Source organism: Raphanus sativus, chromosome 4 (assembly GCF_000801105.2).
Source record: "Raphanus sativus cultivar WK10039 chromosome 4, ASM80110v3, whole genome shotgun sequence".
Taxonomy (NCBI): domain Eukaryota; kingdom Viridiplantae; phylum Streptophyta; class Magnoliopsida; order Brassicales; family Brassicaceae; genus Raphanus; species Raphanus sativus.
In genome coordinates, this window is record NC_079514.1 from 35,303,659 (window position 1) to 35,319,757 (window position 16,099).

General features: G+C 35.7%; 4 protein-coding genes across 5 annotated transcripts; 1 reads left to right on the plus strand and 3 right to left on the minus strand.

Annotated features, from left to right (window-relative positions):
* Positions 1 to 61: 61 nt before the first annotated feature.
* Positions 62 to 1,787, minus strand: LOC108849251 (uncharacterized). The gene is made up of 4 exons (XM_018622793.2): positions 1,299 to 1,787; positions 1,109 to 1,227; positions 953 to 1,031; positions 62 to 793 (listed from the first exon to the last, which is right to left on the minus strand). Exons 1-4 carry the CDS (start codon positions 1,737 to 1,739, stop codon positions 233 to 235), a joined length of 1,200 nt encoding a protein of 399 aa, XP_018478295.2. The 5' UTR covers positions 1,740 to 1,787; the 3' UTR covers positions 62 to 232.
* Positions 1,788 to 5,238: 3,451 nt separating this feature from the next.
* LOC108854288 (fe(3+)-Zn(2+) purple acid phosphatase 12) lies at positions 5,239 to 7,647 on the plus strand. Its single transcript, XM_018627812.2, has 7 exons — positions 5,239 to 5,731; positions 5,914 to 6,025; positions 6,126 to 6,355; positions 6,546 to 6,684; positions 6,785 to 7,005; positions 7,098 to 7,219; positions 7,312 to 7,647. Exons 1-7 carry the CDS (start codon positions 5,336 to 5,338, stop codon positions 7,505 to 7,507), a joined length of 1,416 nt encoding a protein of 471 aa, XP_018483314.1. The 5' UTR covers positions 5,239 to 5,335; the 3' UTR covers positions 7,508 to 7,647.
* Positions 7,648 to 7,764: 117 nt separating this feature from the next.
* LOC108854287 (protein WEAK CHLOROPLAST MOVEMENT UNDER BLUE LIGHT 1) lies at positions 7,765 to 10,791 on the minus strand. 2 transcript variants are annotated; one of them, XM_018627811.2, is made up of 2 exons: positions 10,586 to 10,791; positions 7,765 to 10,131 (listed from the first exon to the last, which is right to left on the minus strand). In XM_018627811.2, exon 2 carries the CDS (start codon positions 10,118 to 10,120, stop codon positions 7,898 to 7,900), a length of 2,223 nt encoding a protein of 740 aa, XP_018483313.2. In that variant the 5' UTR covers positions 10,121 to 10,131; positions 10,586 to 10,791; the 3' UTR covers positions 7,765 to 7,897. The 2 variants fall into 2 exon arrangements, with proteins under 2 accessions (XP_018483313.2, XP_018483312.2); XM_018627810.2 differs by having other exon boundaries at positions 7,765 to 10,144.
* Positions 10,792 to 12,171: 1,380 nt separating this feature from the next.
* LOC108855787 (uncharacterized) lies at positions 12,172 to 14,327 on the minus strand. The gene is made up of 3 exons (XM_018629690.2): positions 13,808 to 14,327; positions 13,189 to 13,430; positions 12,172 to 12,582 (listed from the first exon to the last, which is right to left on the minus strand). Exons 1-3 carry the CDS (start codon positions 14,273 to 14,275, stop codon positions 12,336 to 12,338), a joined length of 957 nt encoding a protein of 318 aa, XP_018485192.2. The 5' UTR covers positions 14,276 to 14,327; the 3' UTR covers positions 12,172 to 12,335.
* Positions 14,328 to 16,099: the final 1,772 nt, after the last annotated feature.

Below are 16,099 nucleotides of genomic sequence, written 5' to 3' on the forward strand. Positions count from 1 at the left end.
ACAGTTCCTTCTCAAGTGCTTGATTAAGTGATAGTAGTCACCACATTTTTCTAGAAAAAAATACTATCCAAATAATTATCATGGTCCTAGGCTTAATGTAACAAACGGTCTCTCTGTAGTTACAAGATTGGCAAAAGAAATTTTAGATTTGTAAACAATTTGGAAATAATTCACAAGAAAAAAAAAGGATAGACAGAGCTCTGATTTCAAGAGTGAATAGTGAATACTAACGTCAATCGCTATGCACTGATTGGTCAAGAGGTACTGTGACGAAAGCCTTTTGAAGAAGTTCGTATCCCGCCAAGTTCAACGCACCAAGAGGAGCAGTCCAGAAGAACCTCGGAACAGCACCTTTGTAGAAAGCAAGAAACCCCTCACGCGTCGCAATCGAATACGCAGCCATCCACATAGACAAATCCACTCCTTGCGGAGCCGTCATCATTCTAGTTTTGATCACATCGAACGGCGTCGTCATGACAGCCGTGAAACCACCGGACAAGGCTCCAACCGCGATAGCCTCCCACGGCTCGAGCGCTCTCCCTAGTCGCCTCTCCACCAGCTTCTTCGACTGGGTGTAGAGTCCCATACCGGCGACGTAGAAGGGAACCTCGCGGAGAAGAGTGACGCCCGTGCCGCGGAAGAGTCCTTTGAGACCGTCTTGGCGCCAAGTGGAAAGCGTGGCTTCCACGATGTTGTCGAACTGATTGGCTTGTAACCGTTGTTTCAGGACTTCGCATGGTATCCGCAGCGTTGTACCCAAGACCGTGCCAAGAAACGATGCGATTGGCTGAACCTACACAATCCCGAAAAAAAAAAAAAACAAATCAAATCATGAAAGATATAGCTCTGTAGTACTAAGTGTGTTCCTCTCGACGCTAATCTGAGCAGCCGATAAGGTTCATAAAAAAAAAAACAGTATGTAGCATGAAGTTATTATTATTATTATTATTACTTGGATGTCGAGGAGACCAGGAGCAAGGAGCGGTAAAGCGAGTCTACTTGCTTCGTATATACTTGTTCGTAAACCATGGCTGAAACAAAACATCACGATCGATGATAACCTAAACCGGAAGCTGTGAGTAAACAGGAAGGAGATGTTAATTTAAACCTAGCGAATTGACCAACAACGGCGGGAATAGATCCTTTGTATAAACCTCGAGCACCAATCTCTGGAATCTTCGACATTATTTCAATAAATGACAGTGTTGTTGATGCTTGAACTTGTGTCTAATCACATTCATTCATTATCAGTATCGAGAAAAGAACAAGTAAAGTCAGATAGATAATAAATCATATACCTTGACAGTGTCGACGGGATGCATTAGAAAGGCAGAGAAAGCGCACGAGATTCCTCCTGCTAATGCGGATTTGACAAGATGACCAATATCTAATCCAGCTCCAGATTTGATCAAAGGAGGTGGAGGAGATCTTGATGTAAACTTTCCAATTTTCGCAAAATTTAAGCTACATGATGTATCTGATGAATTCGTGTCGATCGAACAGTCTCGACCAGTATGTGGGTACAAGTATTGAGTATTTACAAACAAATGGTTCAGAATAGAGACGACTTGAGATTCGAGTTTTCTTTTCTTCGCCTTTCTTGATCTTCTTGGATCTACGGATACACTTTGTACAAATCTGAACTCTTCTTCTTCTTCTTCATTGAAGTCTTCCATTGTTCCAAACATGTGAAAAGAGTTGATCGAAGATGGAATATAGTGAGGATAGATCTCCAACATGTGGGAGAGAGTTTTGAACTCTCGATTTCGACAAAAGTTTTGTTTGTTAAGTCCGCAAGTTGTCCACTTGGCTAACTATAATTGGATTCCTTTTTATTTAAGACAATTAATATTTAATCCGTTTTTAGATCAAATTAAAAATAAAAATGACCGAGGGGGGTAAGACAACATATGAAGATTAGACAGCCAAAAATTTTTGCGACTCTCTTCACAATTCAGTTTTTTTTTACACATAACACAATAAAAATAATGTTTAAAAGTTTCTAATAGAAAACTACAGATATTTTATGTATTACAACTATAGACCCAAATCTACTGGTACCTTAAATGAACCAATCCGAACAAAAATATTTCAAGTATCTAGTTGGATTTAAATGTCTGCGACCCAAAAAACCTTGATTCGAAAGGAATGGACCCGAAGACTAAATGCCCATGCATAATTTCTATCAATGTTTTGACCAATCAAGAACTTAATCGATTAACAATATCATTCCACTCCACTTTTCTATCCTTGCACCTTGAAGAAACTATGAAATTAAGGAGAATTGTATCAGATACCTTAGCTAAATCAACAAAATTATAAAACATACCCAAGTATTACCCGCTCACTCAACGATTCGTCGGATTTAACCTGATCTCAATTACACCTAAACTCAAACACTATTTCTCATAGATCTTTTCTTTTCACAAGCAATTTCAAACGTTTCTCTAGTTTTATTGGTTTGACGGTTTAATTCAAATCCGGTTTTTAGAGCAACCCATAGCCGAAAAATTGGGGATCCACAGTTGGACCGCTGGTATAGTCCGGTTTTGCAAAACACTGTTCAACACACAAATGTTATTTCTGCTCATTATTTAGCAACTTGTAAATGATGATCATAATATTATCTTCTTTACTTCTGCCTTTTTACCGTCTTGGTAGCTCTATAATTATTTGTATTCTGAATATGTAAATTTTGTTTAATTAGTGAAATATAAAGTTAATGTTAAGATAATATTTCGATAATATTTCTCTTTTTTTTAAAGTGTCTGATCGAAAAATCAAAGCAAAGTTTGGAATACAAACTTTTACCAAATATATCTTCCACAAACAGCAAGGAACAAGTATAAATCAACAAACAATATTTTTAGGGAAAAGTATAATTGTTTCCATAGCTTTTCTGAAAAGGCGATCATGTAACCATGATGGCTCTCTAACCCGAGTTCTATTGATATTGATCATGCCGTAGAATACTGTTAGCAATGACTGACTTGGCATTGTGATTGAGTCAATGATGGAATCAGTCTAACCGTCTCAACCAAGTTTTCTAATATTTTTAATCAATTAAAATATATATTTATTATTATATAATTAATTTATGTACTTTTATCAATATCAAAAATTATTAAAAATATGAAATATTACTAAATAAAATAATTAGTTAATTATCTTAAACTAATGTGAATTTTTTGTACCAAATTTTTAAAAATTTTATTTTTTACTTCAATTTTTTAAAATTGAATTTTGATATTAAACCGGTTCACCGGTTTTTATGAGTTTTAGCAGTTTTAAACTGGTTTGGCGGTTTAATTCAAATCTGACTTTTTGAACAATCCGGAACCGCTAAGTTGGTGATCCACGGTTCAACTGGCTGATATTGTCCGGTTTTCAGAACACTGTCCAACAGCCAAATGTTTTTTTTTACAACGGCAAATGTTATTTTTGCTCATTACTTACAAATTATTTAGCAACTTGTAAATAATGATCACAATACTGTCTTCTTTATGTCCGCATTTTTACCGCCTTGATGGCTCTATAATTATTTGTATTCTGAATATGTAACTTTTGTTTAATTAGTGAAATGTGAAATTGATGGTAAGATAATATTTCCCTTTTTTTTGAACGTCTATGATCGAAGAATCAAAACAATGTTTGAAATACAAGATTTTACCAAAGACATCTTGCACATACAGCAAGGAATAAGAATAACTCAACAACATTCTTAAGGAAAAGAATAACTAGTTGTTTCCAATAGCTTTTCTGTAAATGCAAGATATGATTGATATCGACCATCCAGTAGAATACTCTTAGCAATGTCTCAAATATTTATTTTATATTAAATTTAATATTATCTATCAAGTGTTTATTGAGAAAAAAATATTTTTTTATAAATTAATAACATTAAAGTATATTATTTTAATTTTGTTTTACCATAAAAGTATTTTGGTGTTTTCAGTATACTTTAGCTATTTTAAACATTTACTTTTGACTATTTGCATATATTTTCTGAGTATTTTGGAAATCTTAAATGTATCTTATATATTTTAATATACATTATATATAAAAATAATATATATATTTAAGTATATAAATTTATTTCGGATACCCAAAATATTTCAGTTCGGATCGGGTTCGGTTTCGGTTCTTTAAATACCGAAATTTTGAACCCGTTTGGATATTTAATCAATTTCAGTTCGGGTTCGGTGCTACTTTTTCGGATCGGATTCGGTTCGGTTTTTCGGGTTCGGATTTTTTGCCCAGCCCTACCTATTCTATTAGAGAAATAGCTAGAATCTATTCTAAAAAGACTAAATATTCTTAATAGAATCTAAACTTAAAAAAAATTAGAAAATATCTGAATTAAACTTCATCTTAAAGAAAATAATAAACTATGGCATAACATAGTAAAAATAATGTTCATCGTAAATACTTAGATGTTAGTATAAGCTATGCATGTTAAGAAAAATGTTTAAGTAATTAGTTTACATGAAAGTCTTACTAAATTGAAAAAGATGTAGTATACAACCGTGATAGATGATCACTTCAAGTTTATGTTAAACGGCATCTTATAGAATTTTAACATAAAGTCTGTTCCTTCTGTTCCAGTTGCAAATAGTTTTGATAAAAAACAAAAATATTTAGAAAATTATTATTAATTAAAATATTGTTTAATTAATTAAAATATTATTCAACCAATTATATAAATATTTAACATTATTTAACAGTCTTACAATATCTAATAAATAAAATAATGCATTGAAATATGTAAATAATTTATATTGTGAAACAATTTTTTTTTGCACCTACAAATGGATACAAAAGGAATACAATTTTTAATAAAATATATCAAAATTTATATATAAACACGCATAGTTTTCTTTAGCTTTACATTTCTTAATAAAACTTTACAAAACGTAATTAATGTTTTCTGAACTTATAATTTTTTATCATTAATTTCTGAAAAAAACTATTTTAAAAATATAAAAATATAATTTTTTGAAATAAATTATTTTTTTCTAATGTATCTTTTTGAAAATAGGGAATATAAAGGTACGGCTTGTTTTAATCAACCAAAAAAGCCATTTCAAGTTTTCAACACTGAGAAACGTGCAACATCCAGTTTAAAGTTTTCGATAAGTTTTCGGAAAAGGTAACTAAATATAAATAAAATAAAACTTGATAAAAGGAGTAGAATATTCCCTGTGGATGCTCTGCTTGATAATAAATAAATCAATGTCTGACACTTTATCTAGACAAGTCATTTAGTTCCGAGACGGGAAAATCCAAAGCACGTTCTTGGTCTTGGATTCAGAAAAGAAAAAAAAATAGAGAGAAGATGAGTTCAAGATCTGACCTCACGATCATGCGCGTTTGCTTCATAATCTTCCTGCTTGGAGCTCTTGTTGAGTTATGTGATGGAGGGATCACCAGTGAATATGTTAGAGCCAGAGGAAGTGATTTACCAGACGACATGCCATTAGACAGCGATGTCTTTAAAGTTCCCCCCGGTCCTAATGCTCCCCAACAGGTTCACATAACGCAAGGTAACCATGAAGGCAATGGAGTGATTATTTCATGGGTGACTCCTTCTGCGCCAGGTTCTAACACAGTTCGCTACTGGAATGAGAATGGAGAATCGAAGAAGAAACAAGCAGAAGCAACCATAAACATCTACCGTTTCTACAATTATACTTCTGGTTACATCCACCACTGCGTCATTGATGATCTGGAAGTAAGTCTTTCTAACCACTACTTATTTGTTGTATTTAGTTACAGGTTTTTTGTTTTTGTTTTTTTTATTGAATAATTGAATGAATATAGTTAGGTTGTTGGTTAAATATAACTGCATCTTATGTTTGATTTTCCTCTATTTATAAAATCTAAAATTTATTTCATTTTATATGAGTGTTGCAGTTTGATATGAAATACTACTATGAAATTGGGTGTGGGAAGTGGCATAGGCGATTCTGGTTCTTTACTCCGCCTAAACCTGGTCCTGACGTACCTTACACCTTTGGCTTAATTGGTATCAGTATCACCTTGTGTCTTTTAGTAGATTCATATTTTTCTTGGGCCAACAAGTGTTGAGATATTATAATTTATTTATAATGTGGGGGACAATGCAGGGGATCTGGGACAAACATATGACTCAAATCGAACGTTAAGCCATTATGAGATGAATCCGAGAAAAGGACAGGCGGTTCTTTTCGTAGGAGACTTGTCTTACGCAGATCGTTACCCTTTGCACGACAACAACAGATGGGATACTTGGGGAAGATTCGTTGAGAGAAGTGTTGCTTATCAACCTTGGATATGGACTGCAGGAAACCACGAAATCGACTTTGTTCCTGACATTGTAAGACTTTGAATGAATAAATACCCTTTTGGATTCTTGAAATGGAACAAAATTTGAGCTGTTGATCTAGTGGTAAAGGAGTGTCTAGTAGTCATTCCGCCATTCGTATTTAATTCTCGTTGAAATAAGACTATTTACATTGTTTGGATTCCCGTAAAGAGGTGAAACCATTTTTTTTTTGCTTTTGCAGGGTGAAACAGAACCATTCAAGCCTTATAAGAATCGGTATCATACGCCATATAAGGCATCAGGAAGTATCTCTCCACTGTGGTATTCCATCAAGAGGGCTTCAGCTTATATTATTGTTATGTCTTGTTACTCATCTTATGGTAATAATGACTAGAGAGAAAAGAAATGCATTCTAAGAAAAATGAAATATATTGGTTGGGTTTTTTTTTTGATACACTTTTAATATGATGGATTAATTAGGGATATACACTCCTCAGTACAAATGGCTAGCAAAGGAGTTCGAAAGAGTAAATCGAACAGAGACTCCGTGGCTTATAGTATTAATACATTGCCCCTTTTACCATAGCTATGTGCATCATTACATGGAAGGTGAAACAGTGAGGGTCATGTACGAGCAGTGGTTCGTCAAGTACAAGGTTGATGTGGTGTTTGCAGGCCATGTTCATGCCTATGAGAGATCGGTAAATTTTTAAAACTATTAGTCTTCCCCAATAGTATTAATCTACTCTTCTACTCCTCTGCCCCCCAAGTGATCAATCAAGTACTAACGCAGGAACGTGTTTCTAACATTGCCTACAATATTGTGAATGGATTGTGTGAGCCAATATCGGATGAGTCGGCTCCTGTGTACATAACAATCGGAGACGGAGGAAACTCAGAAGGCTTGCTTACTGAGTAAGTTTTACTATAAATAACTGTACTGTAAAAAATATTTCTTAGAATTTTTTGTATGTGTGATGAATGACTTGTTGTTCTTCTTGTTGTAGCATGATGCAGCCACAGCCAAGCTACTCTGCCTTCCGAGAACCTAGCTTTGGGCACGGGTTGCTGGATATCAAAAATAGAACTCATGCCTACTTCAACTGGAATCGGAACCAAGATGGGTACTCCGTGGAAGCAGATTCTGTGTGGTTGCTTAATCGGTTTTGGCGAGCTCCAGAGAAGACGCTCGTTGTTGCCTAGTGAACACAAAATTGATATATGCTATATAAACTATTGAACCAAAGGTGTGAGTTATCAAGTTCATTGACATTTTCGCTCCTCAAGGTTGTGTCCTTTTATAAACACATTATAATAAGAAAATAAGAAAATGATATATGCAAGGTGGTAAATGTTCCAAAAAAAAAAGATAGTAAAAGTGTGTAATGAAAAAGTCGAGCGATGATGATAATAAAACTCGTTTGAAGTTATCTTCAGTGCCATGTTTTATATTGGTAGAAAGTAACAATTTCAAATAAAATTCCCAATTTACAAAATACAAATTTCAAATGGAGATCGTGTCCAAAGCTCCAATAAAATGTGGCAGAAACATTATTAACATTATTGTTTGAACCATCGAACTGGCAAACGAACTCAATTATGTGACTTCTTCTTTGACAAAAACATAAAAAACCGTGGGAGCGTAAGCTTCTTCTTCTTCTTCTTACCAGTCTTGCTCGGTGGGAACTGACCGGTCTCAGAGTTATCTTCTGTTCCATATGATTCACTTGGACTGTACACCTCAGGTGATTGCGCCAGCTTACTCAGCTCATTCGCTCCTGCAGAGCTTGCTCTCACGATTTTCTCACTGTCACCACCAACTTTTCTTTTCTGCTCATGCTCTGCCCTCCACTTCCTCAGCTCCTGCTCCACCCCCAGCTTCCCTTCTTTCGCCTTCTCCGCCTTTTCGGTTGCTTCTTTCAGTGATTTCTTTCTTGCATTCATGTCTCTGTTCACTTCTTCCAGCTTCTCCAAGCTCCTCATCTCCGCTTCTTTAGCTTCCTCGATCCGAGAAACCGCCGCTGCGACTCTCTCCTTCGCCGCTTCTTCCGCCTCGTGAGCGCGTTTGCTCAGCTCGTAGTACTCTTCTAGTGAGAGTGTAACGCTGCTGCTACGTAAAGATTCGTCCATACCATCATCATTAGCCTCCAAAGCCTTGATGGCGGCTAAGGCCAGCCTCTCCGAGGCCTTAGCCGCCTCGATCTCTTTCTGCGCGGCGAACAGCCTGCTCTCCATCGTATTCGCTCCAGCTTTCGCCTGCTCCGCTTCTTCTCTGGCCATTCGCAGCTCTTCGCGGGCGCGTTCGTCCAGAAGCTTCGCTTCGTCGGCTTCTTCCGCTGCTAGCTGAAGCTGCTTGGGAAGCTCCACCATCTTGTCTCTCGATTCTTTCTCCTTGAACTGAACCGAAGCTATCTCCGACCTCGTTCTCTCGATCTCGGCTTCAAGCGAAGCGACTGCTATGGCAGCCATTCCTTCTCTCTGTTTAACAGATGCAAGAGCAGACTTCTCTCTCTCGAGCTCAAGCTTCAAGGAAGAAGAGGCTACTTTCAAGCAGTTCACCTCAGCTGCCGTTTTCTCGACACTCGCATTCACTTCTTCTAGTTCCTTATTCGAATCTCCGTGATGGCTAGCGTTCTCACACGTTTCCTGGTTTAGCTTGGACTCCATGTAAGCCACGAGCTCCGCCTTTAGATCAAGAAGCAACGCCGAAGCCGTGTCGAGCTTCGACTTGAGATCTTTGGAAGAGAGTATCTCTTGGTTAAGCTTCTGGACTTGCTCCTCCGCTTGCTTCAGCTCCTTCTCCCAGCGGAGCGTATCCTGGTCTCTAGCCATCGCTGCTCCGATCCTCTGCTCTTCCGCCTCCAGATGAGAAGCGTGCGCCGACTCCAGCGACTCCTTCGTAGCTATCAGCTCTATGGTGAGCTCTTCCACTCTCTTCTCAACTTCTTTCGAAGCCGACATCGCTTCTTCCACTTTCTTGACGGCAACATCTCTCTCTTTCACTAGATCGTTGTATTCATTACGCAGAGTTTGAAGCTCCTCCTTGACGGAACGCAGCTCAGTAACTGCTGACGTGTGCCTGGCCTTAGCCACCTCGAGCTGGGCTTTAGCAGCGACGCTGACGTCGTCGGATATCCCTTGCTCCATCTCCTCGACCCTCAGCTTAGCGAGCTCCGAGTCCTGCTTGGCCTGCTGTTCCTCCGTCTGCGCTTTCTCGAGATTAAGCTTCAGCTGTTCGATGAGCCTCTTTGTGCTTTCTAGCTCCTTGACCGCTTGCTGCTTCGCGGCCTCGGCGGTTTCCGAGTGCGTTCTGCACTCGGGAATCTCCTCCTGTATCTTCTTGAGCTCTTCTTCGATGAGCTTGCGTCTCTCTACCGTTTGGATTCGGTGGGATTTCCAGTCGGTGATTCCTCCGAACTTCGAGACGGCTTCTTTAACGGATTCAAAGGGTGCAGCAGTGTCGATTAAACCTCTATGCGAATCCACGGGTGTTCCACCATTTGTTGCTGTACCCTCTGTCTCCGACACCTTTGGAATGATTGTTGGATTAGGAATTACTTTTTCGACAGTTGCAGCAGCATGGGAAGAAGCAATAACCGAAGGTTCCTCGGGATTAGAGAAACTGGACGGCTGAACCGTGTCATCGACATAACTTGCGGCATTGCCAGTTGAGCCATCTGTTTGACTCGCTGGTGGAATCATCACTGCTGCAGCATTATCACTAACAACATCTGCGCTTACAGTAGTAGCCTCGGATGCTCTAATAGCTGGTTCTGAACGGGTTTCGACTTCAGCAGGTTTTAACTCCTCCTCCATTCGCGTGCTACCTGAAACAAAAGACTGAAAGTAACTTAAAAAAAAAATATGAAATTAGGAAAAAGTAAACCATTATTAAGTCATTTATTTTTCTTATGAATCCAGCAACAAAGTAATATGATGAGCACATATAAACTAGAAGAGTTATTCACTAATTGAATATCAGATATATCAAGTTCTAGTTTATATATTTGATACCAAAAAAAGGGTTCTAGTTACAGTTAAGTACCAACGCAGAGGAAACAAAACAGAGTAGTTCTTTTTAACAAGAAAAACATGAGCAGACCAGACGTACGTTACCAAAAATAATTCTATGCTAAAAAAAAAAAAGAACAGAGAAACAATTCCGAAGCCTAGCAATAATTTTAAGATCGAAAATCAAAAGATTAAACAAACAATTCTGAATTAGGAACCCAGGAAAAGGAGAAGTTCGATTCAACAAAGAGCCGAGAAAGAAAGTCTTACGATGATTGATGATCGGGAGGGGGGAGTAGTGAGAAAATTTATATTTTTTTAAAAAAAATAAAGTTTCAGACAGAAGTGGGATAATTCCTCTAGGGAAAGAGATTAGAAAGAGAAAAAATCATGAAGCTCTGTCTCTCCAAACCTCATCTTCTTCATCAATCTATCTGTCATTCTCTCTCTCATAATTCTCGGTTTGTTTGTTTCTATCTTTTTATCTTTTCTTTTGGTTATATAAATATTACTTTTAAGATAAAGAAAATTAGTGGGTTCTTCAACCATCGCCTCTACGGCCACTGGCCCACGTTTAAAAGTAGATAAACCACAAACTACGTCACATAAACAACAAAACCTGGTTTCGGTGAACTATTAATCTGTTATTGAGGGTAGGCCTAATTGAGGGTACGAAACTTTATCTACTCTATTAATTTTTTAAAAAATTAAATATCTGCTCTGTTAAAGTAGTTACACAATATGGAATAAAAACCTTAGAAAATTGCTTTAGATATTTTTTTAATTTTTTATTTTATAAATGATCTACAACAACAAAGAGAAATTAGGTGAAATAACCAAACAAAACTCTCAAAACTATCATATATCTAAACCAAAATCAAGCCTTCTATCTACTTTCTTACTACAAAACTAATTTTATTTTTTTGGTTATATCACAAATAAGTCCAAAACAAAACTCTCAAAACTATCATTTACTAATGAGTAAAAAATTAATCCTCTCAACAGTTACTTTTAAGTTTTTATCACAGCAGCATCTTCTCAAACTAAAAATTAACTAACTAATTTTCATTAATTAACCTTATTAAATGTGATTAAATAAAAAATGTAATATATCTCCACCACATAAAAAACGAAAATGTTACATATAAGTTGTGGCGACGAGCAAGTTGTGGCCATGGATAAGACTGAAGGTTGCCCATCCGATATGTACAAGCTTCAGTCTTATAGTCAACAATAATTTTATTAAATCCAAAACATCAATAACATCAATAAGAGGCCAAGTTCGAGAGCAAACAGGTCTGACATAAACAAACTCGTACAAATCAATGCCATTAGCTGCACCATGCTCGAAAGCCATAACATGATATAGAATTTAGACCTGGAATGCCCCATGAATTTTGATGGGATCAAACATGTAATACAAACTTTAACGCCAAAAAGAACTACGATCAGTGTACGTAGGCAGCATTTTTAAGATGCAACCCAAATCCAAACAAACAAAAGGTGGAAATTAAGGTATGCTTCAAGTGGTAAACTAAATACTGTTTACGGGCTAACTCGTAGTCAAAAGACTCCAGACTAGTAGATGCGAGAACGTCTGGAGACTATCCGATCAAAATATCCCAAAGACAGATTCCACCTAAAGATCTCAGAAGCAATACATAGCCCATTTATCCTCCTTAAACAACTATTATTAGCTCATTAGAATCGCATATGGGTCTAACGAATTGTGTTTGGATCAAAATCATCCTATAGAGAACGACAACTAAAAATGTTAACGAGATATCCAAGAATATTTCCACGTAACTTAAGGATTAAAGGACATAACGAAACAGCCTTTCTAACCAACAACAACGTTGAACAGAAATATTTTTATAACGGGTCTTTAGAAAAAAAAAACTTCCGTAAAACGTACACAACAACTTTATAATACATATAACCATAACCCTCATTGTTCAACTTATTAAGCATATATGCTCTTCAGGTATGGAACTTACAAGGTGGCTTGAGGAAAGCAAGACTAGAATTTGGAGATGAAGTCAACGATAATTTGGAGGATCTCTTGTGGCTTCTCTTGGTTAATGAAGTGAGCAACCCCCTCCATGACCACAGGCTCTTCGAGCAAAGGAACGTCTTCCTTGAACTTGGGACCATGTATGTATTCCTTCGCACCCGGAAAATGGTAGACCAGATCCTGGTCCCCGATCACAAATTTTGTAGGTACCTGGATTTTGCATCCTACCCATGGACCCAACAGCTCATTGTTTCTGCCAGTATAGGAAAAGGCGTCGATTATGCTTTTGCGTTAATGTAAGAAGCAAGTCACACTTTTATGAACAAAGCCTTTATCCTTATAAAAAAAAATGAGCAAAGCATTTACAAACAATGACATGTACTAAGGGGTTTGTATTTTTTTTTTTTTATTAAGGGGTTTGTATTAATGTAGTTGTTGTGTTACCACCGGGTTTCAAAACGGTATAATATAATGCATATCGTTCAAAATTACAATAAAACAATTATATATGTTCTTCGAACTTGCTGATATACTAGAAGGGATAGACATAAATACTTAGTACTTGTCCTTGATCGTTACTTAGTACTTTCCCTTGAAAAAGGTGTTTTCCTTAAACATACATATTTTTAGATAACTGCAATAGATGTCCTGTAACAACAGGTATACTCCGCTTTTGTTTTCCACGTTTTATTTTAGTTTTTTTCTAAGTAACTTGCATGTAGACGGTATTTTAGAAAGTAGTTGTAATTTGAGTACCCATTTTCAGAAGTCAAATGCAACGGTCAAGTACCTAAAAGTTTGAGTTCTCGAATCTCAACTTTGAACTAGGTAAGAGGCAGAATAAAAGTAAAGAACTTACAGGTCAAAATTGCGGTAGTAATTAACTCCACCAGTGTAACCTTTCTCTTGAAACTTGCTAACATAGTAAGCAACATCTTCCTCCGTTAGCCATGACGGTAAAGGAATAGTTTCGTCTTTAGGTCCCCAAAAGCTTTTATCCTTGGGCAATATAAGCGGTCGAGGTGTTCTATATGTGAGTATCTTCCTCACTACTCTCTCAACCCCAACCTCTGCAATCTCAGCTTCTATTTCTCCCGCTTCCTGCATCACCACAATGAAACCTTTAAACGATTGCTTAAAAAAATTAGTTAGCTATCTAAAAAATCACACAAACGCAAGAGATTTATATTTTGTTTTTTTTCAATTTCCAAGTTATATGAAGGTTTCTTCAGTAAATTATGAGAACACAGAAACATACACAAAAATCCATAGTGAACTTTTAGTTCAATTATAAACTCTTGTAAAAATTGAATCATAAAACCTTTACTATGAATATGTATGCATAGGTATACACAATTTGCCAAAGAAACCTGAAAAAATACATAAATTAAATAGGGATTTTTACAGAACTTCTAAAACTAATTAATGATATAGATTTTAAAATCCTCTCCAGGGGGGAGCAGAAAAAACGAACGAACCTGAAACCTGCACATGTAGAAATCGTCGCCATAGAACTTACGCAGCGCGTCAAGAGGTTTAACGGTAGAATCTTTAGGACCAAAAGAGAAAGGAACAGAGAGGTTGACCAGAGCTTTGACTTTATCTGGTCGGAAAAGACAAAGATACCAAGCGATCAGAGCTCCCCAATCATGTCCAACCACAAACACTTTATCTTCAGTTAAGGCGGATACGATAGCGATCAGGTCACCAACCATGTGGAAGCAAGTGTAGGAAGAGATCTCAGGCGGAGCGTCGGAGTCACCGTAACCGCGTAAGTCAGGAGCGACGGCGCGGTATCCGAGAGCAGCGAGTCCGGGGATCTGGTGACGCCATGAGTACCAGAGAGTAGGGAATCCATGGATGAGGAGGACTACAGGGCCATCGGAAGGGCCTTGGATCGCCACGTGGATGTCTACGCCGTTACCTCTTATCTTTCGGTGCTCCATATGTTTTTTCCTTGGTGTTGTTTCAGTGACTAATCTTGTCAAGCTTTTATACTGTGTTTTTATGTGTAGACGTGTTATGGATCTGACATTTATCAACTCTGGTAGAAAAGTATAAGTAAAGGAAAAAAATAGTGTTCCGGTTAATAAACCAGAAATATTTTAGTCATGGGTTATTATTGTTCGACTGGATTTGATTAGATTAAACTGAATATAATGATATTCTGTAAATAATTTGTATATTTTTACAAAAATAGATCAGATCAAATAAAATGTTTCAATACCAGAATTTTTAGTAAAACTTAAAAAATAATAATAACTAAAATATAACAAAAATGTTAAAATAATTTAATTAGTTCATATCTAAAATAATACGAAAAGTTATCATATCTTCATCACTTTAATTTTTCTTCACTTTTTGGAAAAATTATATACACATTAGTTAAAAGTTATATTTTGAAATAAAACAATTGTTTTATTCTTTTTTTTGTCAACGTTTTATTCTTTTATAAATTATACAAATTTCAAAAAATGTAAATGTTTCAATTATTAAAATCTTCAACACAAGTGATCATAAAATAAAATTCAAACAAATGAGAAGTGGACAAAAACAACATATTGACGAAAAAATTTAATCTTATGAATCTTGTAATTTGTGAATTGTAGAAATGTCAAAAAAAAATGAAAGAAGATACTTTATTAATCTTTCATAAATTATATTTTTAATTTAAAAGAAAAAAAGTTAAATTTTTAATAACAAAATTTTGGTTTGTATACGAATCAAAGTTTGGCCAATTCATTGGATCATCGATTTCTGGATTTTTAACGGTTTGATATGCATTTTTAGCCGATTCAACTTTAGTTTAGTTTTAACATTAATCCAATCCATATTATTTTCGATTCATAGTTTAACCAACCCTATGTGACCATCGTTCGGTCACGATTTAAAAACACTGAAAAAAGAATTATCATATTAAAACGACCGACACCACACCTACCCTCTTTTTTCCCATCTTTTATTTTTGGAGTTTGGTAAGGGAGACAAAATTTGTACTTATAAAGTTAATCATAAAAATACTTTTCGAAAAATATATGTTTTAAAAAATTTACACATGTTAAGAAAATATTAAAATTTTGAATATAAAAATATCATTTTATGATTAATTACTTCTTACAATATTTAATTAAACAAAATTTAAGAAATACAATTTCAGTCTTTGAATTTTACTATTCACCATTTTTACTTAATAAACTCATTAAATTATAAAAGTATTTGTTAAATTTTATTTTTTTAAAAATATGAATAACTGTGTGAGTGTAACTGTATTATTTAATATGATAAAGTTTGGTGAAAAACTGCTGAAAAGTTGAATAACTGTGCGAGTGTTACCAAAGTCAACAAAAGAAGTAGAAAATAGAACGTTTTCAACCTAAATCTTACTTTTAATTTTATCTTTATATAACCAGACGAATTCGTTCCACTGTGAACATATTATTTATTCTTTAGTTATATATCTTTCTTGTTCTCTTTTTTTTTTTTCACCAAAACAAACCGACTCATATTGATTATGTGACCTACACCGATAGCTATGCATCTATGTCAATAACGAAAAATGGTTGTTTCCAGATATTTCATACTAAACTGTCTGCCTTCTATTATTTTGATTGTTTGATCTTTCCATTCTAGTTCTGTTGGCTCTTATTCTAACAGGAAATATTTTTGTCCTCCCTTCAAATCTACAAATCTATTTTAGGGGAAGAAACAAATAGTAAAATACTGCTTTGAGTTAGAACAATGTGCAAGATACAACAAGATTTTTCCTGAAT

Coding starts and splice junctions, on each gene's coding strand:
- LOC108849251 (XM_018622793.2), bottom strand. CDS start 1,739: ATGTTGGAGATCTATCCTCACTATATTCCATCTTCGATCAACTCTTTT. Junction 1,032..1,108: donor GTTGTTGGTCAATTCGCTAG/GTTTAAATTAAC, acceptor GTTTTGTTTCAG/CCATGGTTTACGAACAAGTA. Junction 794..952: donor CTGGTCTCCTCGACATCCAA/GTAATAATAATA, acceptor GGGATTGTGTAG/GTTCAGCCAATCGCATCGTT.
- LOC108854288 (XM_018627812.2), top strand. CDS start 5,336: ATGAGTTCAAGATCTGACCTCACGATCATGCGCGTTTGCTTCATAATC. Junction 6,356..6,545: donor TCGACTTTGTTCCTGACATT/GTAAGACTTTGA, acceptor TTGCTTTTGCAG/GGTGAAACAGAACCATTCAA. Junction 7,220..7,311: donor TCAGAAGGCTTGCTTACTGA/GTAAGTTTTACT, acceptor TTCTTGTTGTAG/CATGATGCAGCCACAGCCAA.
- LOC108854287 (XM_018627811.2), bottom strand. CDS start 10,120: ATGGAGGAGGAGTTAAAACCTGCTGAAGTCGAAACCCGTTCAGAACCA.
- LOC108855787 (XM_018629690.2), bottom strand. CDS start 14,275: ATGGAGCACCGAAAGATAAGAGGTAACGGCGTAGACATCCACGTGGCG. Junction 13,431..13,807: donor TCTACATGTGCAGGTTTCAG/GTTCGTTCGTTT, acceptor GTGGTGATGCAG/GAAGCGGGAGAAATAGAAGC. Junction 12,583..13,188: donor TACTACCGCAATTTTGACCT/GTAAGTTCTTTA, acceptor CTATACTGGCAG/AAACAATGAGCTGTTGGGTC.